The sequence below is a fragment of the Cyprinodon tularosa genome, unplaced genomic scaffold (genome assembly GCF_016077235.1).
Source record: "Cyprinodon tularosa strain WSP-4 unplaced genomic scaffold, ASM1607723v1 ctg174, whole genome shotgun sequence".
NCBI lineage: Eukaryota > Metazoa > Chordata > Actinopteri > Cyprinodontiformes > Cyprinodontidae > Cyprinodon > Cyprinodon tularosa.
The window spans coordinates 558,109-585,517 of record NW_024038565.1 but is presented as its reverse complement, the minus strand read 5'-3'; the positions used below and the strand labels follow the sequence as shown (position 1 = coordinate 585,517).

Sequence of the window (27,409 nt, the reverse complement as noted above, 5' to 3'; positions counted from 1 at the left end):
CAATTAAAAAAATTAGATAATATCTACACTAAAACAGGTGAAAGCTTCTGATTGCAGTTCTGTAAAGAAGCAGGAGAGAGTTTTGATTTGTGGAATTTGAGAGATATAAGTTACCAATGTTAGGATTTCTTTTATAAAATTAAATATTCTGAGTCAGACAGGAGTTCTGAAAACTGCTGTTAAAATGGAAAAGCAAAGACTGTAAGCTATAGACATTTCTGATTCCCTTTCAGCAATATTTCTTTGCCATCACTGTTTTCATTTTTGACGGCAGTTCAGGTATAATTAACAGGTGTTATTTCTTTTGTAGAATATAACATGAGAAGGATGCTAAAGATCCTTTTCCACATAAAAATCGTGCTATTTAATGGATTCTACTAGAAGTAGGATAAAGACAAACAGAGGAACTCTATTTACATTGATTCTATTTTTCTAGATTTCCACACGGTCCATAAGTAAATTAGTACAAACATTAATGTCTGGTAAAAATGTTTGAATCTTGCTGTTAATTTTGGTTGCTATTACATTACAGATAAGATAGTGTTATATTGTCTTTTATAATTGTTAAAAGTGATTTTATATTTGAATAAACTTAGTCTCATTCTTAGCGTTGTGTTTGTAGATGATGCCACTAAAAAAGAAAATAGACATAAGGAGCTATTTAAACAGTCAGACAGTAAGCAATGTAGGATGATGATAAAATGTTGTGTTACATTTAATCCTTTACTATTAAAAACCCACTTGTATAATAGAAACATTATATGATTGTAGGAAACCCAGATATAATTATGCTGGGCAGCCTCAAGGTGAAGCAGCTGCCCTTCAGTGCTGCATTATGGATGAAATGTGCTTGAAATGTTACCATAAAATTAGGGCTGCCACTAATGATAATTTTGCTAATTTATTGATCTGTTGATTATTTTTTTCATTGAATCGATTACTAATCAGATCAGCCAAAGGTTCCTTAAAGAAGATTTTTTACGAAATTAAACCAGGTGATACAAACATTTCCTTTTGAGGAGTTCTGGATGGAGAATATTGACAGACAGAAACTTTTTTTTTTATCTTAAATGCAAAATGTTTACATATTTTTTACAATCTTGGTATAATTCCTGCTCTAAGTGGGTCGCTCTGTTGGCTAAAGGCACATTTTAGTGGCCCTATACTCCAGTTAACAATTATTCAATTATTAATTAGTTGACGATTATTTAAAAAAATCCATTATTATAATTAATTGTTTCAGCTGTTCCTTTTTAAACAAATTTGTCCTGATGCTCACATTAAGCTTAAAAAGAGCATGTATATTTTTGCATAGGACCAATGAGATCAGACCAATGAAACTGAAGACCAATAGTGTTCCTTCCAAAGTGGAAATCAAACCTACGCCCTTGGCCTAGCCGCTCAGGGCACCTTTATGTTATCTGACAGTCATGCCCTGAACAAGTTTTCTATTGTTTGTTTGCATATTAAATCAGTGAGGAGTGTGCATTTTGAAAGTACAGCAATAAATAAAGCCAAACACTTGATGTTGAAAATTATGTCGAAGAAAGCATTTGATGCAAAGCTCCTGCCTGAGCACTAAATTAGAAAGCAATGTAATTTCTGTAAGAATCTGAAATGCGTTTCATAATCCTTACTGTTACATTTTATATAAATCTGCAGTTAACGTCCAGTAAAGACTCTCCTCTACAAACAATATTTGTTTGTACCGTATGACTGCTCTCACAGTGAGTTCCTGCTGATCCATAGGAAGTTGTTTAAACTGTAAGAAGGGGCTATTTCCACATTCACTTTCCCTACAACAGTAAAAGAAGCCCAGCGCTGTAATCTGAGAAATCCTCTCTTTATGGTTAAGATTAAATACGCTGGTGAAGATTCTCAGTCATTCAGGTCATAATAAACGATAGGTCTGCTGAGGGGCTCATATAAATTCAAGGTGCTACTTTTTACCTCCTATTTCTTCTTTACCTACCTCTAGTTTGTGTTTACGACTTATTTCTTCAGCCATTCTTTCCTTTAGTGTACCTTAAAGCTCCCTGTTTATCTTTTAAACTGCACTGAGCTTTGTTATGTTAGGTGTTTCTACTTTTAAAAACATCCTGCCTAGGTACAGATTCTAGGTACTGAGCTCTGTTATGTTCATTGTTTACCAACTACCAGATCCTCATCTTCAAAACACATTTAAATTTGTTTTCGATTTATGCAGTTGCTTAAATACACTGATTAAACGTAATCTGACTTCAAAGATAAATATATTGTTTTCATGGCTAAATTGGACATTTTCTCAGCGCAGGGTGCAGTGTGCCTGTTTACTCTGTGTTTCCTTTTAAATATATTGTTACAACTTTTACATAAAGGAACAGGTTGAGGTTAGTCAAGTGGAAAATCCTTTTCTATTTCTTATCACACCACTCTGAATCTGAGCTTTATGATAAGACAATGGCCCTAAAAAACCCTGCTGTAATTTAAGATAGCACAAGGAAGCAAAGAGGAGAAAAAAATAGCAGTTAATGGCACCAAAACTGGATTCCAATATTTTATCCAGCACAATTAAAAACCTCCAATGCAATATTAGGTATGCTTAATATCCTCAGAAAAAGCTGGATATCTGTCACCTGTGACATTTGTAACACTCTTCTGAGGCATCAAGGTTAATTGGAATGTGGCGTTCAGAGACAACATGGTTATGCTAAAGCTGGTTTCATGTCCCCATTATCAGTGGAATCAATCATGGCTTAGTCCCCTGAGGTCAGCAGCCATACATAGCAATTACCAGCATGTGAGACTGAATCAAGGGAACTAAATATCAAACACAATGTTTAGGTTTAATAATCTAGATGTACACATTTAAACTGCAGAATAATGCTGAGTTTTATACATTTGTTTCCTTCCATTCAAATGATTGCTATTGAAATAAATGGTGTGTTTATTCTATAATAAACCGGACATGTATAATGTCTCACTGGATCATGAATCTGGATTACATCTCAAATAATAATATTTGTACAATGATACAAGCTGACAGCTGCAAACCTGATGGCAGTTCTCTCTGTGGCATCTGGTTCATCTGAAGCTGGAAGCTCATCGGCCAGAATCTCCTCGGGACTCCGCGGGTCATTCAGGGGAACCTTCTGCTCTTTGCTTTTGATCCCCATTCCTGCAGTGATGGCATTCCACAAAGCACTCTGGGATTTAGAGCCTGCAGAAAGAGAGAGAAATACCTGCATAAAAAGTGACATAACATTTTTTTATATTAATTTACAGACTAGCTGGTCTATACCAGTTTTAAAAGTATAGCTATTACTTATGTTGTGTCTACAGGAATGAGGCCAGTTTCTTGCATGAAACAGATATAATTCCTTTGCAATGCTGCCCTCATGTGGATTTACATTGTCAGTGGTAGTACCTTTGAACTTCACTAACAGTAAAAAAAAAATTCAGTAATGACATACAGTATGTGTTTTGAAATTCCCATCAGAGATCTGCTGGTAACAATCCAATGAATCTACACTTTCAAAGAGATCAGAACAAATTATGACATGACTTGAACTTATGTGTAATAATCTTGAATGGACAAACTAGCTGACATTTAGTGGTTTAAAAGCAAAAAAATAAAAAATAAAAACCTTTGCTGGTTATGTAATCTCTTGTAGATAAAGAAGATGGAAGATGTGATATCCTCACAAATTGTGTGCTTGAGGCCTCTCCTATGAACTCTGGTCTTTAGTTCTCATTACATATTTTGAAGTCTTTAAAGTAGTTTATTTTGTCTCTAAAGCCAATTAAATGCATTCTTGACTATATGTGAGTGATATTGTTGATAGAAAATCATCTGTTGTGTTTTGCTTAGTTTCAAGAAGACCTTAGTAAGTTTTTTAAACTTACTAAGGTCATGGCAAAATAAAACACTTAAACTCCAGTCTTTCTAAAGCGTTTTGTGAATGGTATTTTCTTCTAGGACAAGATTTTGATGATTCTTTTAACTCATCAGAAATCTTGCAAGAAGAACCAAGCAATGGTTGGTTAAATATCAGACTAAATTATTAGCAATTCAAAATTATGGCTCCAAAGTTGCTCACTTCAACATTCAGAATTTTGGCAATGTCTGAATCCATCGACATGGTTTTGAGAAATAAGCGTATTAATGTCTTCAGATGGCTCTTTGATTTTAGTCTGTTAGATGCCGCTGATCCATGTCGTGTGCCATCAGATAGGATTTAACCAGACAAAATAAAATGGTTGCATCCATAAATTTACAATTTCTATGATTTATACAGCTTCTTTTTTTTTGCCTCTAGTACTAATTTCCAGTTTGAACCCACTTCAATTTCATGTCAAGAGCCTGATTCTTCATTTAGAAGAACTCCTATTTTCCCTACATGTGCATGCAAGGTACATGCAGTACCTTTAAAAACCTGGAACTACAACAATCTTTCAGTTTCTGTAAATCTATTCCATACTATGCAACATTTTCTTGTCAGTGGAAAGGGTTTTAAAGCCCTTTTAAGAGTTTCTGTTAGATGTCCTCTAATCTAACTGTTAATGAGGTGGCCATAAATCAGTACCACTACTATCACATTCAAGCTGTGTAAAATGACTCTTTAATGGTTTGACCTGAATGGTGAATTGACTCAGAATTAATTATTTCAGAGAATTTACTAAAATGAAAGAAAAACGATGATAGTACACATTAAACTTACGGGCAAAACTTGGTGGGGGTCTGCTGGAGCTCTCTCCATCTTCATTTGCCACTGGTGAAAAAAAAATATGCGAGAAAAGTCAAATGAAGACTGCATTAAGAAATAATCTCACCATAAATTCACTAGATATCTACATATGGCTTTTAATGCTTCCAGGGTAAGTATTCTACTTTTTTATTTCTATTTTTGTCACAGTTCATAAATTTAAGCCAAGTTAAATTCATAACTACAAAGAATAATCTGAAAAAAGAAATCTATAATCATATCAGTGACCGACAAAAAAATGGAGGATGAATTCAACTTTTATACATTTACCTTAACCGCTGATGATGATAGTAGTTATGCATATTAACCTTTGGAATTATTTTTTTTATGTCATTAGCTCTAATTATTAGCAAAACATTATTTGATGGGTTGCTTAGTTAAAAAAACATGTTGGCCCCGTTAGGTCATGGTATTATTTCATATATACATTTTCATCTCAGTATAATAGAATATGCATCCCTCTAAAGCTTTTTTAGCAGATTAAAGATGCAAAAAAGAAAAGCTTTAGTTAAGTAGATAAAGTGTTTCCTTAGGCTCTAAAATCTACATTAAAAATTTTCTTTTTTCTTTATCTGCCAATTATAATATTCTGTTGGTTTAAGAAAATACCATTTTTATTAGCTTTAAGGAGGAAATAATATACCATATTTCCCCACAAAGTTTTTATTTTTTAAACTGGAAACATACATATTTAAGCCCGACCAGGCTATAAGTTGCTACTGAATCGTCCCCTACCAAACCTGAAAGAGGATCTCTACATATCGCCCCTAGATTGGGGACAAAGAAGAATGCTGGTTTCTGCTGGCTTGTTGGCTGACGGCAATAAGAGCTTATAATGAAAGATGGGGCTTTGTCAGCACTTTATTTCAGCTCTGCAGTAGTTTCTCACAGTCTCTTCATTGGTTCAACAGCTTCAAAAAGTAATATCAAAATGTGTGAATTTGCAACATTTGTTCTCCGTTGTGCCCGCTGCTAGCATGAGCTTGAACTGAATAGAAATGAAAGCATTCTTCTTTGATTTCCAACTTTGACTTCCGACCCCTGGTGGTTGAAGAGAAGTCGACAGAAAAGGTGCACCTTTGTATAAGCCTTGTGGTTCAAAGCGAGGGAAGAAAGTAGCGGCTTATAGTCTGGAAAATACAGTAATTAAGTATGTTGTTTGTTTAAAGGTATGGTGGAGGGTGTTCTTTTTCCGAGTGGATCATCAAAATAATTTGTCCTCCTAATTGTCAATCATTCTGGTAATATGTTTACATTAGGCCGTCCTACCTGCTCGTCCCCATTTTCACTTACTGGTGGTGAGTCTGACATAGTGGAAAAATTGCAAATCTTTTTTTGGAAATAAGCTTGTATGAGCGATGCACATATCATAAGTCAGTAAAGGCTTATTGAAAAGAAACCCTGCAGCCTTTCAGAGGAGTGAAAAAAAAAATCCTAAATTATAAAGGAATCATTTAGCCCAGGAAAAATAAAATAAATGTAGTGATTTAAAGTGCAGGACTTTCAATAAAAAAGTAAGTAAGAAAGCAAGGAGCAAAAATAGATATGACTCTGATCAGACATATTTATGGTTTTCTGATGTGAGATTTAATCCAGAGGGATGCATGCATCCTTATCTATACAAGAAACGGCATGACTTCCAAAGTGGTCTTCTATTCAATTCCGAAACACCAGTGAAGACTGTTTAATTATGCAATGGTGCATTTTTTTGCCAGTAGCATTCAGGGTACCACACCTGAAAGTTAAATGTCGAAAGCCCATTATGACAAGTTACACAGTGTGGCTTTAAGCAAATAAATATGCTTCACCATGAACTCAATTTTTGAAATTTGCTGCCCTACATAATGATAGGGAAGATCTATCCAGCAGTGATTCAGCAACCACTCTCAGGTACATTAAGAGCAGTAAGCAAGGTTTTAGACCTGTAGTAATTTACCTTTTACAGATATTCACATCACAGCATGCCTCACAAAAGAAAAAAAACTATTTTAAAACACATAAACTCAAAACATGTCTATCTAAATCACAATTTCTTAACATGTTTCTAACCAGATAACTGTCATTTCCTGTCCATGGGAAGTATGAGATACCCCCCACCAACCACCCCTTCCTCCCACACACAAGACAAATACTGCTGGATCATTGCTGTCGCTCATTGTGCAACACCTTAACTCATAATCTATATATAATGGTTGTGAAGGGTCAAAAACATCACAGAGCCAAACCATGAGCTGAAAGATAGCCAATGGCATCCTTCACAAGAGGGTTTGCTTAAGAGGCTGGATATAACAAGAAAACAGCGTACAATAATATTCACAGAAAGTCGAGTTCAGTGTGATGTAACGAAACTGGATTACTCAACACTAAGCAATTACAGTGGTTTAATGGGTAGTGAAAGATATCTGTAGTTTCTAGAGGATTGTAAAGCAAAGAATTTATGATTTGAAGGTTAAGGACAGTGGTTGCTATGGGTGCTTCAATGGGCGTCAGAGACAAACTGTTCCAGGAGATGGGCTAAAAATGCTGCTTCATAGTGTTAAAAAAACACCTCAACCAAAGATTAATTTTATCAAATATTTCCCAAATCTTTCCTTTTTTCAGTAAACTGTGTTTTTGTGATATTACCAGAAGACTATGTGAAAATCAACTAATTTCCCAAAACAATCAGGGTTATAAGGCTGGATTTAACTCTACTATTTGTTAAATCTATTTCTATTTTGCAACATAAGTTTCCTTTTCAATATTTACTTGCTGTTTTTCCAACATAATGATAAAAACAATTGATCTTTATTGATCTCTCATTGGAGAAATTTACCTCTGCATTCATCCCTTTCGGAAGCAATGGGCTGCCATTTTGTGGCAACTAGGGAGCAATCGGGGTTTAGGGGTCTGGCTCAGAGACCCAGAGTGGAGGCTGTGGGGAACGACCCGGGTACTTGCAACCTTCTCAGAGCACAAGCACACTGCTCTAACCCACTAGGTCAACACTCCCCTTATGATGCGTAAAAACAAAAACTGATCAAGACACCATAAATAAGTGTATATTACTTATAAAACATTAATGTGACTGCTCTTTAAGCAGTATTTATATAAATATTAATGGGTGTGAAAGAGTTAAATGGCATCACACTGATTACTGATGCACATCTCATTTGTGTTTAAATGTCTAAAATACCTTAAAGATGAAATGACATTTAATATTTAGCATCATCCATATGTATTAATTTAGATAAAAGTCATGTTGTGTTGCATTCTGGGTAATGACCTCTATAGTGATGTATGGTACTGCAATGTAACTGGGGGTTGTGAGAATAAGCTTCACTTTATATTGCAGACTGATTGGGAAAGAGCTCTTATGGATTTTAGAAAGGTCCATTCCTGCTACATGATGCTGTCCTCGTCAGTTGTTAGCTGATCAGGTGCTCTTTCTCCAGAGTGCGCTAGATTCCAACATATTGTTTTGGAACTTCCACTGAAAAATGAACATTGATATAATTCAGCCATATCTAATTTACACAGAGCTGGGAGTGTATGGCTGATGCGTGTTTCCTAACCAAAAAACAAAACAAAAAAAAAAACAGGTGAAAATATTTCCACAGCTAAGGTTTTCTGGGTAGCTAACAGTCTTTAAAGTTTTCTGCCTCATCCTTTCAGAATAATCCCAACAGGTTCACAATACCATCAGAAAACCGTGTGTTCCGCTCCCCACCTTCCCTGTTCCCATTCATAACGGAAAAATACAAAACAGTAAGAAAGTCTCACTTAAAGCTGCAAGATCCTGTATTCAATTTGACCCCACCACAAAAAAAACATGACTGTGCAAATAATCGTGCAAATTATTATACTGCAACATATTAATATTTTTAGATGCAATGAAATTATGAAACTCTTTCTCAATAATTATTCATCTTTAATCTAATCTACTGTCCCTACTGTATGTTTCATGTTTAGTTTATTTAATTGTTTGGTTTCTCACAGAGCAAATCAGGCTTGGTTAGGCTTGGTTTTAGTAAAGTTTCATGAAAGGGCAATTTTATTTTACCTTTAATGTCTTAATAGAGAGTGACTCAATATAGAAATAAAAGATTTTCTCATCTTTAACACATACTTTTGAAAATGATTCAACTGCTGGAGTTCTTCGAGGATTAAACAATCAAAAATAAAGCAGGAATAAATCATGGACAACATCCTTAGTGCCTCAGAGCTTTGTCCTTCACGCTGTCACCATTGCTAGGCAACAGAAGTTATGTAGAGGTAAGGGCAGGGACTAACCTTGGCTGCAAGCTTCATTCTCCCAGTATCTGTGCATTCACAAGTATGTGATAAAATATGTAGATCTAAACCTAGAGTGCTACAAATAACCAAACTAGTTTGCCACATTGAGCAGAAACAGCCAGTGAATGTTTTCTTATTACCACCACCCGCTGGACTGGAGGTGTTATTCACAAATTTACCATATGTCAGTAAGGGCTTATTAAAAAGAAACTCTGCGGCCTTTCTGAAGAGTGAAAAAAATCCTAAATTATAAAGGAATCATTTATCCCAAGTAAAATAAAATAAATGTAGTTTTATAAAGTGCATGACTTTCATAATGGTCATATCTCTGTTGCTGAGCCTCACAGCACATACACTATATTGCCAAAAGTATTTGCTCACCCATCCAAATTATTGGAATCAGGTGTTCCAATCACTTCCATGGCCACAGGTGTATAAATTCAAGCACCTAGGCATGCAGACCGTTTTTACAAACATTTGTGAAAGAATGGGTCGCTCTCAGGAGCTCAGTGAATTCCAGCGTGGAACTGTGATAGGATGCCACCTGTGCAACAAATCCAGTCGTGAAATTTCCTCGCTCCTAAATATTCCACAGTCAACTGTCAGCTGTATTATAAGAAAATGGAAGTGTTTGGGAACGACAGCAACTCAGCCACGAAGTGGTAGGCCACGTAAACTGACGGAGCGGGGTCAGCGGATGCTGACGCGCATAGTGCGAAGAGGTCGCCAACTTTCTGCAGAGTCAATCACTACAGACCTCCAAACTTCATGTGGCCTTCAGATTAGCTCAAGAACAGTGCGCAGAGAGCTTCATGGAATGGGTTTCCATGGTCGAGCAGCTGCATCCAAGCCATACATCACCAAGTGCAATGCAAAGCGTCGGATGCGGTGGTGTAAAGCACGCCGCCACTGGACTCTAGAGCAGTGGAGACGCGTTCTCTGGAGTGACGAATCGCGCTTCTCCATCTGGCAATCTGATGGACGGGTCTGGGTTTGGCGGTTGCCAGGAGAACGGTACTTGTCTGACTGCATTGTGCCAAGTGTAAAGTTTGTTTGAGGGGGGATTATGGTGTGGGGTTGTTTTTCAGGAGCTGGGCTTGGCCCCTTAGTTCCAGTGAAAGGAACTCTGAATGCTTCAGCATACCAAGACATTTTGGACAATTCCATGCTCCCAACTTTGTGGGAACAGTTTGGAGCTGGCCCCTTCCTCTTCCAACATGACTGTGCACCAGTGCACAAAGCAAGGTCCATAAAGACATGGATGACAGAGTCTGGTGTGGATGAACTTGACTGGCCTGCACAGAGTCCTGACCTCAACCCGATAGAACACCTTTGGGATGAATTAGAGCGGAGACTGAGAGCCAGGCCTTCTCGTCCAACATCAGTGTGCGACCTCACAAATGCGCTTCTGGAAGAATGGTCAAAAATTCCCATAAACACACTCCTAAACCTTGTGGACAGCCTTCCCAGAAGAGTTGAAGCTGTTCTAGCTGCAAAGGGTGGACCGACGTCATATTGAACCCTATGGATTAGGAACGGGATGTCACTTAAGCTCATATGTGAGTCAAGGCAGGTGAGCAAATACTTTTGGCAATATAGTGTAGTATACGCCAATGCAAAGAACAGGATGCAATGGAGTAAAGCAAACATGACTTATCTATAGTGAATAAATCAGGCACTGACAGTGTCTGCATTTTATCAAGTGAAAGGTTTGGTGAAGTGGGGATTATAATGCACGGCTGTTTTTTTGTGGAATGAGGCTCAGCCCCTTAGGTCTAAAGACAGGAACTCTTAATGCTTCAAAAGACATTTCAAACTTTGGATGAAGAGTTTGGAGATGGCAGCTTCCTGTTCCAGCATGGCTCCACATCACTTTATATGTCACAACATCCATAAAGACAAGTATGAGGAAGTTTATAATGGAAGAATTTGACTGTTTGGGTTCAATATTTCCAGGGGGGTGATAAGAGGACAGGCCTTTAAATCAAACACTAGTGACCTCAAACAACTGCCCCTTAAGTTATGGTCACATATTAACACAAATGCACTTTTTAACCAAATGAAAAGCATTCCAGAAGAGGACTTAGAACTGCAAAATGTGCGGGGCAATCCCTGGATTAGGAGTGAACTTCATATGTGTGTGATGGCCAAATACGTTAGAGCATTTTTGTGAGGAAAGCATCATTCAAGTTTTCAAACTAGGTTTCACTTATTCTACAATATACCTTCAACATGACAATCTATATAGAGCTCTGACAATGTAGGTGTTTACCTGTGAGAAAATCAGCCATGTACATAATGAAAAACTAGTGCTAGTATCACCTTGAAATATATTAGGGGCAATGCACAAATATAGGATGGTATCTGTTTTACCTCACTATTCTATTATGCTGGTTTATGGCACTCACTTATAATTGTAATAAAGTAGCTGCCAAGAAGACTGCATATCCAATAAAAATTGTTTAAATGTGTTTGTGCTGCGCTGCAGTTTCATTTCAAGCACTCCATCATTAAACAGCTGACAGAAATTGGAAATCTAACTATGTTAGAATCTAATAAAATTTTAAATATACAACCTAAAACTAATTGTAACTTGTAATTCATTCAAGTATGTGTCAACATAATATAGCTCACCATTATGCACCCGTCACAGAACAATGTTAAAAGGTATGCAAAAACAGGCACAGCTTGGGTGGAGAAAAAAAAATTTGCCCAGGACCTGAGATATGTTTGATGGACAGAATGACCAAATAATCACATACTTTATTACTCTATATACTGAATATGCATCTATGTACTGGAGTTACATAACATGAATTAGATCTGTGAAGGCCCCTGATGAAAGGCCACATGCCTGCTGTTAGTGGGTTAATGCATGTACTCAGATAAATGCAATTACTAGTAATGGTTGGTAGGCACTCAATGACGTGCTTCTGTGTATAACAGTGCATAGAATGATCCAAACTCAAAATCCCCACAGTATAAATGAATAATCTTTTAACATTACTTACAATCAGCTAAGAAACTAAAAAAGGCTTAAAAATCACCCATTCAACTGGTTTCCAAAGCAGACAAACTTAACTTTAACCCCGAACAAAGAGAAATAGTCTTTTTGGCTCCTCCCACCTCTCATACAGTCATCCCATAGACGGTAACTGGCTACGGCTGTTTTGAAAGGAATCTACACAGCTTTGATTTCATGACTTATAGGGACATTTCATTGACCTGCATTCATTTTATATGGTCTAACCCTGCCCCTTACCCTAACCTTAACTATCAACAACACATACCTAACCCTAACTTAAAATGAATTCACATCTTAGTCCTAAACCTAACACCATCTCAAAGAACAGAATTTTATTAATTGGAGAACAGTTGAATGTCCCAATATGCAACTGTTAGTCCCCGCATGTAGGATATTTTACAAAAATATCCCACCTACATTGTACTTAAAACAATACCATACATATATATTCAGATCACTGTCAATTACATTGACAGGCAGTTAATGTTTTAATTTAGGTATAAGTGCTACTATTAGCTATGTGATCTGTCAAAACTGATTTATAAAATCACCTAATTTAGACAAAACATGCAAAGAAAACTTGCCAGTGCAATGCAGGTAGTAGTTAGTAATGCCTAAAGTTTTACGCTGCTGGGACTTTACCTGATTAATTTGTTCGTTTTGCTACTTTTTTTTTTTTTTTCTTCCTTTTTTTATACTTATGGACTGTAGGCGTTGCTTTACCTGCAGTCTTTTTTTTTTTCTTGTAGTGTACCTTGGTAACTTATCGTACTCCGTCAATTGCTTGTCCTTAAATGTGGCGTTGTATTTGCTGTATTGGTGCATTTTGATATAGTTCAACTCCACTGATTTATTTTCTGTTGCTATACTCAAACTTCACATTAGGCCTACTTTCAAAGCACTAAAGATCCACATCACAGTGTTCAGGATTGGCTGCCGCGTTCTGCAGTGTGCAGGAAAGAGCGGGTACGCTGTAGGCGGAGCCTTTGCAGGCTGTGAAGTTTAATATTGCAAGTTTGTCAGTAATTATTTAGCACAAATCTTTTTTAACTTACAATCGCCACATATGTTCATAGGTTCTTGGTCATAGTCAACATTTTATTTATGCTTTTCTTGTGGGTTGTCCAAAAAGATTATCAACATTGTTAACATTCTCTGAAAGGATAATATTTGAGTATATGTTGCTGGAGTAGCATGATGTTCCCTGTATGAGCAAATCAAGCAGAACAAAAAGAAAATGTTTAAACTTAAATTAGGGTGCAATGCAGAAGAGTTGGCTAAATCCTCCCCTCAGTTATGTAAAACCCACTGGAATGCTTGATGACAATAGTGCCTCAAAATCTGCTTGTCCAAAAAACACAATTGTAAAAAAAAAAAAAAGAAACATGAAAAAAAAAGAATTAGTTTTTCATGCCTTTAACCTCTAATTTAATTTTCTCCTTTAAAATCTTTGGGTTCCTTTGAAGGTGGTGCTTGTGAAGACTTTATAATCCAGGTCTACTATGATAGTTGCCGCATTCATTTTATATATGTAAATATTTTTTTCTAACTGAAGTGTTTGAAATATAAATAACCTCTAATATTTTTAATGTTCTAGTTGAAAATTTGATTTGATAATTGCGAAAAATAGGGCTAAAGCAATTAATCGTGATTAATCGATTATTGAAATAATCATCAACTTACTGTATTTAATAATCGATTAATCATTAACTGTTGAGTGCAGAGACTCTAAAATCTTTAGCTGACAGAGCAACAAACATAGAGCAGTAATTATACTAAAATTGTGAAAAGAAAAAAGTAAACATTTTGCATTTAAGATAAAAACCTTTTCTTCCGTCAATATGCTCTATCCTGAACTCCTCAAGTGAAAAAGTTTTAGTTTCATCTGGTTTAATTCCATACAAATCTTCTTTAAGGAACCTTTTGCTATCCAATTATTAATCAATAAATAGAAAAAATAATCAACAGATTAATCGATTAACAAAATAATTGTTAGTTGCAGCCCTATTGAAAACCATAACCTGTCACAACCCACACCCATCTCCATTTACACCTCACTAAAACATAGGATCCATACGATCCAAATTTCAAAATTTTACATTTTCATTTACATAATTAGCCTACTGTGGGTTCCACTAGAGAACCTACAAGGTCTAGCTTTACCATTACTTTGCGTTGTTAATTGTTATAAACAGGAATGCTTATTTGTTAGACAGAGAAAACAGATTTGGAAAAAACAAATTATTAGTAAATAGAGAGGGAAATGTAGTATCAAACAAAAAACGTGTTCAGTTTCCTCAGACAAAAATGTAGATAAAAACAGGATTATGTTCTCACCATGGAAACAGAAGTAAGTGTGTGTATGCTGTCTAACTTCAGCACTGTGCTCACTGATCTTTGACTCTGTGTCCTTCTGCTTTTAGCTTTTTTTTGTTCTCGCTTCCACACCAAACACAGACAATAAACCAATAAGTTTCTTCTAAAAAGATTGTCCAAGGGATTGGTTAGCTAGAAAATTCTTAAAACATATTTCTTGATTGTACAGAAAATCTAAAGTGCAAATGAATTTTAATGAGCAATTATTTTGTCTCTGAGGAAAACAGGAAGACAAATCTCTTTCCTGCAGGAGTTTCAAAGCTGGTTCTTCATCTGGAGGTCAATAAGATGTAAAAAAAAAGAAAAAAAAAGAAAATAGAATTCAAGATACAGAGATCAAGCACTGTGAAAACATCATGGATGGACAGTGACAAAGTCAAGGGAAAAAAAAAGAATTAGAAACCAGAAAATTAATTGTGCCTCCTTATTTCTTGCAAAACATAAATCTTCTGTCTTGCTACAACCACATATTTTCATGTATTTGAATGGGATTTTATGTACACAAAGAAGTTCAGTGGTTTGGTGACGGTGGTGCAGCTTGTAGCACTGGTACCTTATAACAAGCAGGTCACGGGTTCAAATCCCAGTGTAGGGTCTTTCTGCACAGTGTGTATGTTATTTCCAGGTATGCTGGAGATACTATCCCACAACACAACATATTCTCATTATCAGTTCGTATGAAATCCTACGAAAAGTTATGCACAGTATTTGGGACGTTTTGGACATTTTTCCTCGAAAAAACAGATCAGTGCGCGTGCACAGCCAGACAGACGAAAAAAGCAGATCCGAGGGCGGACGTAAAACTGGGAAAAACAGTGCAATAATTACTTCTTGATGTCTCTCACTAGGTTGCTTGCTGTTTTGTATCTTAGGGTTAGGGTCAGGGTTATGGGTTAATTGTATGTTAAATTCTATGTTATTGAATGGTGCGTAAGATGCGCATGCGCAATGATATCTTGTCTCGAGGCAAGACGTAAAAATATGACGAAATACCACGAAAAAAACGTCCAAAACGTACGAAATTACAGTGCATAACTTTTCGTACGATTTCGTACGAACTGATAATGAGAATACACTGCACAACATGGCAGTCAGGTTAAATGGTGTCTCTTAATTGGCCTTCTATGCCTCTGAGTCCTCCAAGGACTGAAAAAGGGCTGCACAGTGGCGCTCAGTGGCAGTTAGTACTGCTGCCTTGCAGCAAGAAGGTTCCGGGTTCTATATCCAGGTCTTTCAGCATGGAGATTGCATGTTCTCCCTGAGCATGTGTGGGTTCTCTCGAGGTACTCTGGCTTCCTCCCTCAGTCCAAAAACATGACTGTTAGGTTAATTGGCTTCGCTAAATTCTCCTTAGGTGTGCATGAATGGTTGTTTGTCCTGTTTGTCTCTGTGTTCCCCTGCGATGGACTGGTGACCTATCCAGGGTGTACCCCGCCTCTCTCCCGTAGAAAGCTGGAGATAGGCACCAACAGCCCTCATGACCCCACTTGGGATACGCGTGACAGAAAATAGATGGATGGATAATGTCTTTCATTTTAAACAGAGCTATTCAATTAAGTTTATCGACATAGCGCCAATTCACAACACGCCGCAGAGACAATTCAACCAGATCACACAGTAAAATTGATTCAAAGTTTTCTAAGTAAAACCAGATGTTTACATCGACTTATTGACTCAAAGGCAAACCCTCTCGCCAAGCATGCTTGAAGTAACAGTGGAGAGGAAAAACTCCCTTTTTACAGGAATAAACCTCCAGCAGAACCAGGCTGTGAGGGGCCATCTGCCGAAGCCGACTGTTGAGGCCAAATGTTTCCTAACAAAACCCTGTGTAATTAAGTGTATTCATTCTGAAATAAAATTAAACAAATGGAATGATGATATTAATTACCATGCAATGGTAAATACATTTGATTTTATTTAGGGGTAGCAGATTAAAGGATACAGAACATAATACAATTTTGAAAACATCCAAACAAACATTTTCGTTCCACGTTACATTAAGGCACTACTGTAAGCAGGTCTATAAAAAAACTTAGAATAAAATAAACTACAGTTGGAGGTCTTATCATGACTCACTATTATGTTCTAAGAATATTGATACAAGCAACAGAGATTACTGTAATGAGATTACTGTGAGCGGAAAAGGTCATTTGTGCATTTCTATAAACCTAAAGGCTTGCCTTTAATGTTTACATTGAAATGATTTATATTTTTACAACAACAATGGTTCACTTGTTTTTTATTTAGTATTTATTGTTTTAGATATCACGACTAGTTCAACATAAAGGAAAATTATCTCTTTAAACTGTTCTTTGTTTGAAAAATACTTAAAAGTGCATAAAGATCAGACGGAGATTATGAATAAATACTTGCAGGGCAGGAATATATTTCTGTTATGGAAAAACTCATACTTAGCCAAGATTTATAACAAAAAAGATATGAATCACATGCCAATTGTCTGCTGCTCCTACATCAGCTATTGAGAAAGAATGATGAATGCTTAGCTTGTAATTACAACTTTTAGCCAGTACAATGCTGGGCTCAAATTTGATGCATACGAAAAAATTCTTTTGACAAAAGGCCTCCCTTGAGATACAAACAAATGAATAAGCACAGAACTGAAAACATAACACAACATTGTAAATCACTGATCTGAAAAAAAGAAAGAGCCCTTGGTGTTGGTTATTCCAAGACAGCTGTTAAAAAGTTGAAATTTCTCCTCTCCACATGAGTCTTGTAACATCAGCTGTGTTAATAAGCCTAACACATGACAAAACACCCCGCTTCGAATCTGCACAGAGGCTGCAAGCTACAGTTCAGGTTCAGAGTTTAATAGAGGAGAAAACACAACGAGTCAAGACAGGCAATGAGGCAGCAGCAGTAAGGAGTCACGCATCAGAGGAGGTGATGCTGTGCAGGCTGAAACCTAAGACCAGTCAACAATTCATTGTGACACTAGTGGTTTACCATGACAACGACCATGCTCACTGGAGAGGATTTTCATGATACAGAACACGTGTTACTGAGATGCTTTTTACACATAAGAGGATGGGATCATGTAGGCGGAAAATTAAATGTATTTTCTGTGCAATAATAAAATAATTTAGAGCAGTTTTTAATGTGTGCACCCTAATGACGATTTTGGTTGATAGTACTTTGTTATTCCTTTATGCAAAAGCTTATCAGGAAACTTTTTTGTCTGTTTGTTGAGATTACAGATTAACATTACTGTTTCCAATAAAACTGACCTGAATAACATTGTGTACACAGTTTTCTTTATAATTAATATTTTAACCATAAAATCCAATACATACTGTGCAGAACAGCATGCAGATGTAGAGAAACATAATGCAATAATATTTAACATTTTTTACAGGCGACAGATTTTCAGGTCTAGACAATGTATCAACATTTCCAGCATTACAATAAACTATTTTGTATTGTCAAAATTTGTCTGAAGACTACTGTTCTTTTGTTTTGTTTTGTTTTGGATGATAGCAAATAAAAGTAATGTCTTGAATCAACAGATTTAGCAATCACACATCTGTTTTCTTGGGACTACAAAACAGGCAGTGACCATAGAAACAAGACTGCAACTCTAAGATGGCAGACTTTCTCTATCTATCTATCTATCTATCTATCTATCTATCTATCTATCTATCTATCTATCTATCTATCTATCTATCTATCTATCTATCTATCTATCTATCTATCTATCTATCTATCTATCTATCTATCTATCTATCTATCTATCTATCTATCTATCATCGATCTATCTATCTATCTATCTATCTATCTATCTATCTATCTATCAATCTATCTATCTATCTATCTATCTATCTATCTATCTATCTATCTATCTATCTATCTATCATCTATCTATCTATCTATCTATCTATCTATCTATCTATCTATCTGTCTCTCTATTTGTATCAATATACACTGTTTAATAAACATTTACATGGAACGCTCAACACATCCTAGATCTGAATGAATGAAATATTTTCAATGAATATTTTGTTCTGTATAGAATTGAATGTGCTAACAACAAAGTCATATACAAATCATTAATGGAAATTATTTCTTAATCAATGAAGGTCTGGATTTGGAGTCACAAAGAAAATTAAAATAGAAAAACACACCACAGGCTGATCCGACTTTGTTGTTATGTCCTTAACACAGGTGAAAATGAGCCGCAGTATTGTGTGGTCTCCATGTGCCTGTATGACCTCCCTACAATGCCTAGGAATTCTCCTGATGAGGTGGAGGATGATCTGCTGAGGGATCTCCTCCCAGATCTGGAATAAAGCTTCTGCCAACTCCTGGAGAGTCTGTGGTGCAAGCACAGACTGTTTATGGATTGAGACATGATGTCCCAGATATGCTCAGGTGGATTCCGGTCAGGGGAACGGGGGGGCCAGTCCATTGCTTCAATGCCCTCATCTTGCACAAACTGCTGACACACTCTAGCCACATGAGGTCTAACATTGTCCTGCAGTAAGAGGAACCAAGAGCCAACCGCACCAACATATGGTCTCACAAGGATCTCATCTCGATACCTAATGGTAGTCATGCTACCTCTGGCGAGCACATGGAGTCCTGTGTGGCCCTCCAAAGAAATGCCACCCCACACCATCACTGACCCACTTCCAAACCAGTCATGCAGTCTTGCAGGCAGCAGATTGCTCTCCTCTGTGTCTCCAGACTCTGCTCCATCTGTCTCATGTCTCTTAGTGTGAACCTGCTTTCATCTGTGAAGAGCGCAGGGCACTAGTGGAGAATTTGCCAATCCTGGTGTTCTATGGCAAATCCCAAGCGTCCTGCACAATGTTGGGCTGTGAGCACATCTTCCATCTGTGGACGTCAGGCCCTCATACCATCCTCAATGAGTTTGTTTTCTAATCATGTGAGCAAACGCATGCACATTTGTAGCTTGCTGGAGATTATTTTGCAGGTCTCTGTTTGTGCTCTAGAGGTAGCGGCCCTGCTGCTGAGTTGCTGCCCTCCTACGGCCTCCTCCACATCTCTTGGTGTACTGGCCTGTAGCACCTGGTAGCGCCGCCAGCCTTTGAACACTTTGTTGAAAGACACAGCAAAACCTTCTTCAACAGTTCACATTTGCCTTCCCGGATAAGCTGCACTACCTGAACCCCTTGTGTAGGTCTTAGAGTCCATCTCATGCTACCATGAGTGTGAAAGCACCACCAACATTCAAAAGTGACAAAAACATCAGCCAGAAATATATTGCAGCAAATTTGCAGCTACAGTAGTTAGTCTTATCAACTAGCTACAACTAATGATTATTTTGCTATTCAATTAATCTGTCGATTATCTTTTCAATTAATTTGTGATTAGCGGATAGCAAAGATTACTTAAAGAAGATTACTTTAAGCAGGTGAAACTAAAATTAAAAGGCTTTTTTTTTATCTTAAATGCAAAATATTTACATATTTGTTTATAATTTTAGTAAAATTACTGCTGTAAATGGGTTGCTCTGTCAGCTAAAGGCATGTTTTATAGTCTCTATTCTTGAGTTAATGATTGATCGATTACTAAATTATTTCAACGATTGAATAATCATGATTAATCTGATTGTTTCAGTCCTAAAGTCAGTGCTAAAAAATGTTGTTATTGCGGCTTCAAACTTCATGATTTTTTCTTTTGTTTCTACTAAACAAGACTGCCTCATGACTAACTCAGCATGTTTTGTTTACATCACATTTTGTACGTGTTGTGAAAACAATGATTCATTAAGCACACAGAAAGTTGAAAAATTTAATCTAGTCTGCTAAAGGGACACAATTAATCAGATGGTTACAGCTTGGAACATCTTTAAAGTGGTGTGTTTACAAAGGGGTTTATTACTCACTCCTGCGAGAGAGTAAAAAAAATAAAGAAAAGGACAATGTAAGTGGTACACAAGTTCATTAACTGTGGTTGTCAAGACAATGCAATTAATTCCTGGTGACGTCAGCTGCACTCAGCTTTAGTTCTAAGTCTCCTTGTTTCCATAGTTGCATTACAGTCACAAGCAATAACTTCGCCTAAATGAACTACTGTTTTAATCTCCGCAGAGATGTAGAACTGGTATCTTTTCAAACAGATGTTAAGTTGGTGCTATGGCTCATTGCACAGATGTACTGATAGCAGGCAGACATTTGTTTTTGCTCTCTTCACATACTTTTTTTCTACACTGAGATCACATGTAAACAGCTCCCTCCTGCTTTGCATGCTTCTGCTTACCGATGGTGATATTGAAGCCATCAATGCTGAAGGTGGCACTGCGACCCTTCCTAAATCGATGCTTTTTAGAGTTAGCCTCCATCACTTTAGCACTCTCCAGTTGCCCCCCAAGGCTTTATACCCTTCTTTCAGCACCTCTTGTCAGTAGCGTTGCGCTGCTTCACTTCGTCAATGTAATTCCACTCATGGAGGTGGGATCGAGAAAAAAAATCCTTCCTTCTGACTCTGGTTGCTGTCGAGCGCTGGAGGGGAAACTGTCAAACACTCTCCACTTCTCGCAACAAAAAGCAGAGAGGGAGAATTTCTCCAGCCCTTCCCTTTCCAGAGTCTTTGTTGTACAAAATGTTTTTCTCCTTTTCTCTCTGTTTTCTCACACCTCAACAAGCTCATTTCAAGAAGCTTATGGCTCTCTGATTTGTATTTCCTCCTCTTGGTGTTTCTCCTTTCCCTTCCTTCTCCCCCTACTCTCTCTCCTCATCTTTCTTTTCTAAGAGGTACAGTAGGTGTGTGTGGTGGGTGGCAGTGGAGGTGGTGGTGGTTAGGCGGAGATGACATCTCTAGAGGTGTTTTAGTGAATGTGACTCCACCTACTGTCAAGAATTTATAGAAAGAACACAAATGCTTTGTGAGTTAAAAAGGCAAAAGGTTACAGGAGTCAGTCAGAGTTTTTCTCAGTCACAGAGTTACAGGAAAAGCAGCTTAAACTAATAGACCGCTGTACATTAAGCAAAGCTATTGGCTAAATAATCTGTGTTTAGTCAGAGAGAGTTATTAAAATATGTATCACAGCCTTACTATTTGCAAGAGCTATTTACGAAGGCACATAAAGGTTGAAGGGCATTAGAGCATATAAAGAGTTCATCTGAATGATGAACATTTAAATCTACTGAATACAGCAAGGAAAAAAGATTCCCTTTTTTCTGATTTATCAGATGGCATTCCATTAATTTTGCCAATGCACATTTTCTCATCTAAACAGAAATGTACAGCAAAAGATGAAAAAAAAATTCAGCATGTTTGCACCCTCTGACATTTAGCTATGTCATTTTCACATGTTTAGTTCTCCCCTCTGATTGGTATCGGAGGGCTCTTTATGAAGGCTTCTGGCATGACCTTCTCCCAAATTCAATAAAAAGGGCCCTTTTAATAAGATGTACAAATTAAAATGACAAGTTGCTTTGTGAATTTGATTCTTCATTTAGCTACCATTCACAGCTTTTAGATGCATCTGATTTATGGGGCTTATTCTCACTTGACTGGTTTGTCAGTCGGACTGTAAAATTATCTAAATCACTTCAGAGAACTGATTTTAGCGGTTTAGCTGAAGCGCCTTCATTTTGTGTATTATGCCCTCATTCTCAGTTTATTCTTACTGAGCAGCTTTGCTAAAAACAGCCCCAATCAGTGCAGCATCAGAAACACAATGTGACAATGCAGCTTGGGGATTTAGAAGCATTACAACATGCCTCTATTTAATAAAGAGCTTGTAAACAACCCTGTTCACTAGGAACATTAGACTTGCACATCCTAATGGATTTTTATATAACAAAGAGAGACATAAATACTAAGTTCATTATCTTTAGTTGGTGACATATATATATATATATATATTTGTTTTCATCTGACTTTTAGATGATACCACATCTATCAACTCTCTATTACCCATCACAAGTTGATAAAGGTTTAATAACCATGATGTAGGTATTTCTCTACAACCTTTGTTGGGTTTGCTGCATGCATAATAAAGGGACATGTCTGTGAAGATTCTCAGTCATCCAGGTCCTGGTCAAGCTTGAAGGTTCCGTTTAGGGAACAAACTCCACGTCCAGTTGCCTAAACTGAACTTTTCAAGCATAACAGAGGAAATCTGTCTGCTTCCCTGCACATGAGCTCCCTCCTCATGAACACTTTTTTAGGAATTAATAAATCAAAGGAAAATAATTTTTTTGATCACGTTTTAGATAAATAAATAAAAAGAGCCTCTTGTTTGTGGATTAGACTGACCATCCCGCTAATGAAGGATGGTAGTGGCAGTATCATGACATGGGTATGTTTTCCCCCAAGCTGACAATTCTCATTAAAAAAGAAACTTGTCACAGTCTTGGTTCTGTCATGTTTTCTTTTGAGTATTCAGTTTTACTTTGCTCCATGTTTTCTAGTTTTATTGGTTTAATTCTTATTTTGTGGTGTTTTCCAGTAATATTTTAGGTTTTCAGTTTTTTTTTGTTGCCCTCTGTTGCCCTCTAGTGTTCTCCTTTTTCACTAGCTCATTTCCAGTCTGCTATGTTCACACCTGCTCACAATATGCTCCTTAGTCCTCTCTTTGTTCAGTCTCCAATAAATACACTCCTTGTGCAGTTCCTCAGTGCTGGTTCCTCGTCTAACTTCCCCCAACTCCTTCTCACTGTGTCTTCCTCGTTCCTGAAGTCTCCATGGTTTCTGGTGTGTTTTTCTTTTTTCATGCTTGATTTTTGGATTTTTTGATGCCTGCCTCAGTTGTCTGTTAACATTTAATTAAATCAACAAGAAACTCACCTCTGCCTCCCTGCCTCTGCATTTGGGTCCTCAAACCACAACCAAATCCTGACAAAACTGTAAGAACCTTTGGTGGAGGTTCAGGTCTTAGCAGTTGAAACATCACTGAGAAAGAGCAACAAAGTTGCTTGTATCACAGTATATTCTTATGTTATAATGAAAAAGTAAAATGCCAAACCTGAATGTAATACACTGCAAAAATTTTATCTAAATAAGTGAATTATTCTTAAATTAAGTGCATTTTTTCTTGAATTGAGCAGACAATTGAAACATCTTGCCAATGGAATAAGAAACCTTACATTTAAAATAAGAAAAACAACTGCAGTCTCTTATTTCAAGTGCATAATATCTAATTATCCTATTTTATGGCTTAACATATTCATTCCATTCAGTCAGATCATTTTATTTAAAGAATGTTTTACTGAATACATGGAGTATGCATCTAATCAAATTGCAAATTGAGCCCAGTTATCAAAAGACAACATTGAGGTGTAGCTAATTGTTAAAAGTAATTCAGAAAATGTATATCTAAGGACTCCCGCCTGATTACATAATCAAGTGGGAATGCTTATGCATTCCCACTTATTGTTGTTCACTTAAAATTTTTCTGACTCTAACTAGTCCCGCAGTTTTCAACCGATTTCAACAATTTTGGTATCAAAACGTTCAGCCTGTTCAGGAGAATTGTGCTATGTCTTTTGGTAAAGATATTTTTTGTAGTTTTCGCAATATTCTGCTTTTTCTGCATTTTTTTTGTCCCATTGAAATGCATGTAGAATTCTTAGTTTTCAGCTAAATTCAGCTAAAACTTTATCATCTTCGACCTTTAACTACTTCAGCATACTTTCAGTTAGAAACACCATTCAACTTTTAAAATGTTTCCGTATCTTTCTGCTATTACTGTTTAACTCAGCTTTTTGCTAACTTTTACAGTTTTGCTTCAGTGAAGCTTCAAACTTTTAAAGAAAATTTAAAGATTTTCAGATTTATAATGGAAGTCTATGGACGGAATTCTTCAACTGCAAGAGTGCGTGCTCTATCTTTTGAGCTGTTCTGGTTTTTCCGAACAAATTCTTCTCACTCCCTCATTTTTCACTCAATTGAAATAAATTATACATCAAAATGTAGGGATTTTTGTCAGGATTCAGGAAATGTAAGCCTCATTTGTGTGGCATTTACAGTTTTCCGACAGTTTGGCCCAGACCACGAAGAAGTCCACACTTCCCCAATAGAAATCCAATGAAAGATTTTCCAAAGATCACAGACAAAATCCAAAACGATACATATTTTCGTATCGCTCCGTTTTCTTAACTATATGATGTACTAACATGAAACTTGGTATAGAACATCTTCAGACCCTTCTAGCACTCACATTGAAGGAATTTCTTCAATATCATTTATGGTTTAGCTGTTTAGCTAACTTGTTCGTGCATAGGAAAACGTTGATTCTGAGAAAAATCCTCAAACTCAGAAAATGCAAATTTTTACATCGTCACCGTGGCCAAATAGTTTTTAGTAGAAACAAGAAAGTTGGCACAGTCGAAGCTGAAGGATGGCTAATGTCCACGGTGAAAGAAGTTTTTGAATACCTTTTACGATTTTTGGCTCACCACTCGTTTGTTCGGAGGGGAAGTTTTGCTTTTGACAGCTCACCTCTACCATGGAACTCCATGTTATTTAATGAGACCAGCAGGATTTACAAACCTTTATATTTCTCCTTCCCATTAAGGCTGTGAATGAGCTACAGCCATGAACGTTATTCCAATCTGAGACAAAGATAAGCTGTCACTTAGACTGAAAGAATTTTTTAGAAATCATTTACGGTTTGTCTTCAGCACTCGTTTGTTCGGAGCTGATATTCCCATTCAAAAAAGCCTGAGAGGAAAGGAACGAAAGTGAAGCGCATGTCTCTCTGTCACTGACAGGCTCGTTAACGTCGTCGGGGTAACCGTGCTTCAAAGAGATTTTACCTCCGCCACTTTAAACAGCACATTTTAATCTAATGGAGGGAGACAACACTGATTTAACATTAGGAAGTGGATACAATATGACTACTGGCCATGACCCTTCCCTTCACACGCAACCCTGATAGACTTTCAAAATAAGACTCCGGGGACCCTTCAAAATAAAAGCCCCTACATTAAACTCATATTTTTTTCCCAGCATATGGCTCAACATTATGACCCAAACTCAACCACTTATTTTTAAATTACACTTAAGGGGGGTTTTCAAAACACACCCCACAGCAAATTTCAAATAAAAGCCTCCCACTGCCACTTCATCTCCTGTCCTAATAACAGTGGAAAAGAGTGATTTAATGATTGAAAAGTCATCAAGTGTCATTGCTGGGTCTGACCCTTTTCTCAACACACAACCCTGCTAAACTTTCAAAATAAGACTCCAGTTACCCTACAAAATAAAAGCCTCTATGTTATACTCGTGCAGTAATTGATGCAAATGGCTCAGCATTATGACCCAAACTCTACCAGCTTGTTTCTATTAGACTCTAGGAACCTTTTCAAAACATACCCCAGAGCGAATTTCACAATAAAAGTCTCCCATTTACGCTCTAATACAGCATCTATTCACCCAATAACATGGAAAACCAGTGATTTCATATTTAGAAATGGATTCTATATCACTGCTGACCCTTCCCTTGACACACATCCATGAAAGACTATCAAAATAAGACTAAAGGGAACCTACAAAATAAAAGCCTCTTCCTTACACACTCATTCATTGTGCCGTATGGCTCATAGCTATGACCCAAACTCAACCAATTTCTTCAAAATACACTACCAAGGCCTGTTGACCACACACCTCAGTGCATATTTCTTAATCAGGTTCTAAGATTAACACTGTAATAAAGCATCTGCTAACCTCGTAACATGCAGCCTAAGTTTTTTTTGATAAATTCAGCTCCTTAAGTGGTATTGGCTCTCTTTCTATAAGCTTCTCTCTCTATCCTTACTCTGCTTCTCATGGTCAGTCTTGCACATAGGTTTTTAGATTTTCAATCTTCTAAGGATGACACTGTTTTCTTTATGCTGATCAACCGACACATTTTAAATCATTTCAAATTTTCTTGCCAAGTCTTGACATTTCCACATATGATTTCAAAATTTTGATACTTATTCAATACCATCTTCCTCAACATTTTACTTCCCATCCTTAAGCTACTACTTTTTTCTTTAACCAGATAAGATTCAAGTTTTTCTTTGTAATTTATTTTCTACTTCAGCTAATTTCATACTTTTCAGCCTATGTTGTGAACTTTGGCTTCATTCTGCTCTCTTTCTGGACAGGAATTAAGCTTTTCTGTTTGCTGCTAATTCATCTGACATGTTTCTGGAAAGTAGGTGCCCCCCCTTAAAATTTCTTTAGAACTTTTTCTAGAAACTTGGGAGATATTACATTTAGACCCTTCTAGTGACCACATTTAAGACATTTTTTGATATCATGTATGGTTTGGCTGTGCAGCTTTTAAGATTAGTCTGTTTCTGCCATTTTGCTGCCAAATGATTCTACCCTACAAAATCTTCAGATGATTCAAATGTTTTCTGCAGTTTGAAGTTTCTGAAGACTTCCTATCACATGTTCATATGTTCCTCAGCTAATTTGTGCTTCTTTTCCTTCTTGCAGTTTCTTTTGCTAATTTTTATTATTTTGTTCAGCAAAAAAAGCATTCCCACTTTGCTGTTTCTGCGAAACAGCTTTTTCTAGTTACATCATTGACTTGCAGCATTCACTTTGGACAAACTGTATTGCAATGTAGCAACCATAGACACTGACTTTGCAGGAATCCATCATATCAAGCATGCATATAGAGGTATTGAAAAGGATAACTCCCCTTTAATATGAAGAATCTGAAATTTGTAAAGAGACACAGACACACCGCCTCACACACACACACACAAAAGAACAATACTGCTGATCAAGAAATAATTTTTCTTATTTATCAGTAGTAGAAAGGAGACACAGAAGTAGTTTATTGTCTTTATCTAGTGGAGAAACACATTTAAACAGGGCTGAGTCGGTATTTAAGTCTACAAGTCTTAGTGGTAGATGTAATCAAGGCATTTTGTTTGTTTCTAAGCTAAAATGAGAAAACAAAGGACTATGCAGTTGGTGTCGTGTTCATGCATTTTCTTCTCCCAAATAAGGCAGTGGTGTTAACAGATCCAGGCAGAAGAGATCTCCATCTTAAATG

General features: G+C 36.8%; 1 protein-coding gene across 7 annotated transcripts in view; it reads right to left on the bottom strand.

Moving 5' to 3' along the window:
- The window catches only part of pde1cb (phosphodiesterase 1C, calmodulin-dependent b), a 177,589-nt gene that overhangs the window by 133,486 nt on the left and 16,694 nt on the right, over positions 1-27,409 (bottom strand). For 5 of the 7 annotated variants that reach the window (XM_038281699.1, XM_038281701.1, XM_038281704.1 and 2 more), the window contains exons 2-3: positions 4,701-4,751; positions 3,034-3,199 (exon numbers count right to left, since the gene is read on the bottom strand). In XM_038281699.1, the coding sequence (XP_038137627.1) occupies positions 3,034-3,199; positions 4,701-4,751 (217 nt within the window). Of the gene's footprint in view, positions 1-3,033; positions 3,200-4,700; positions 4,752-20,664; positions 21,174-27,409 lie in introns of those variants that run through there. The other 2 variants (XM_038281703.1, XM_038281702.1) reach the window with 2 other exon arrangements.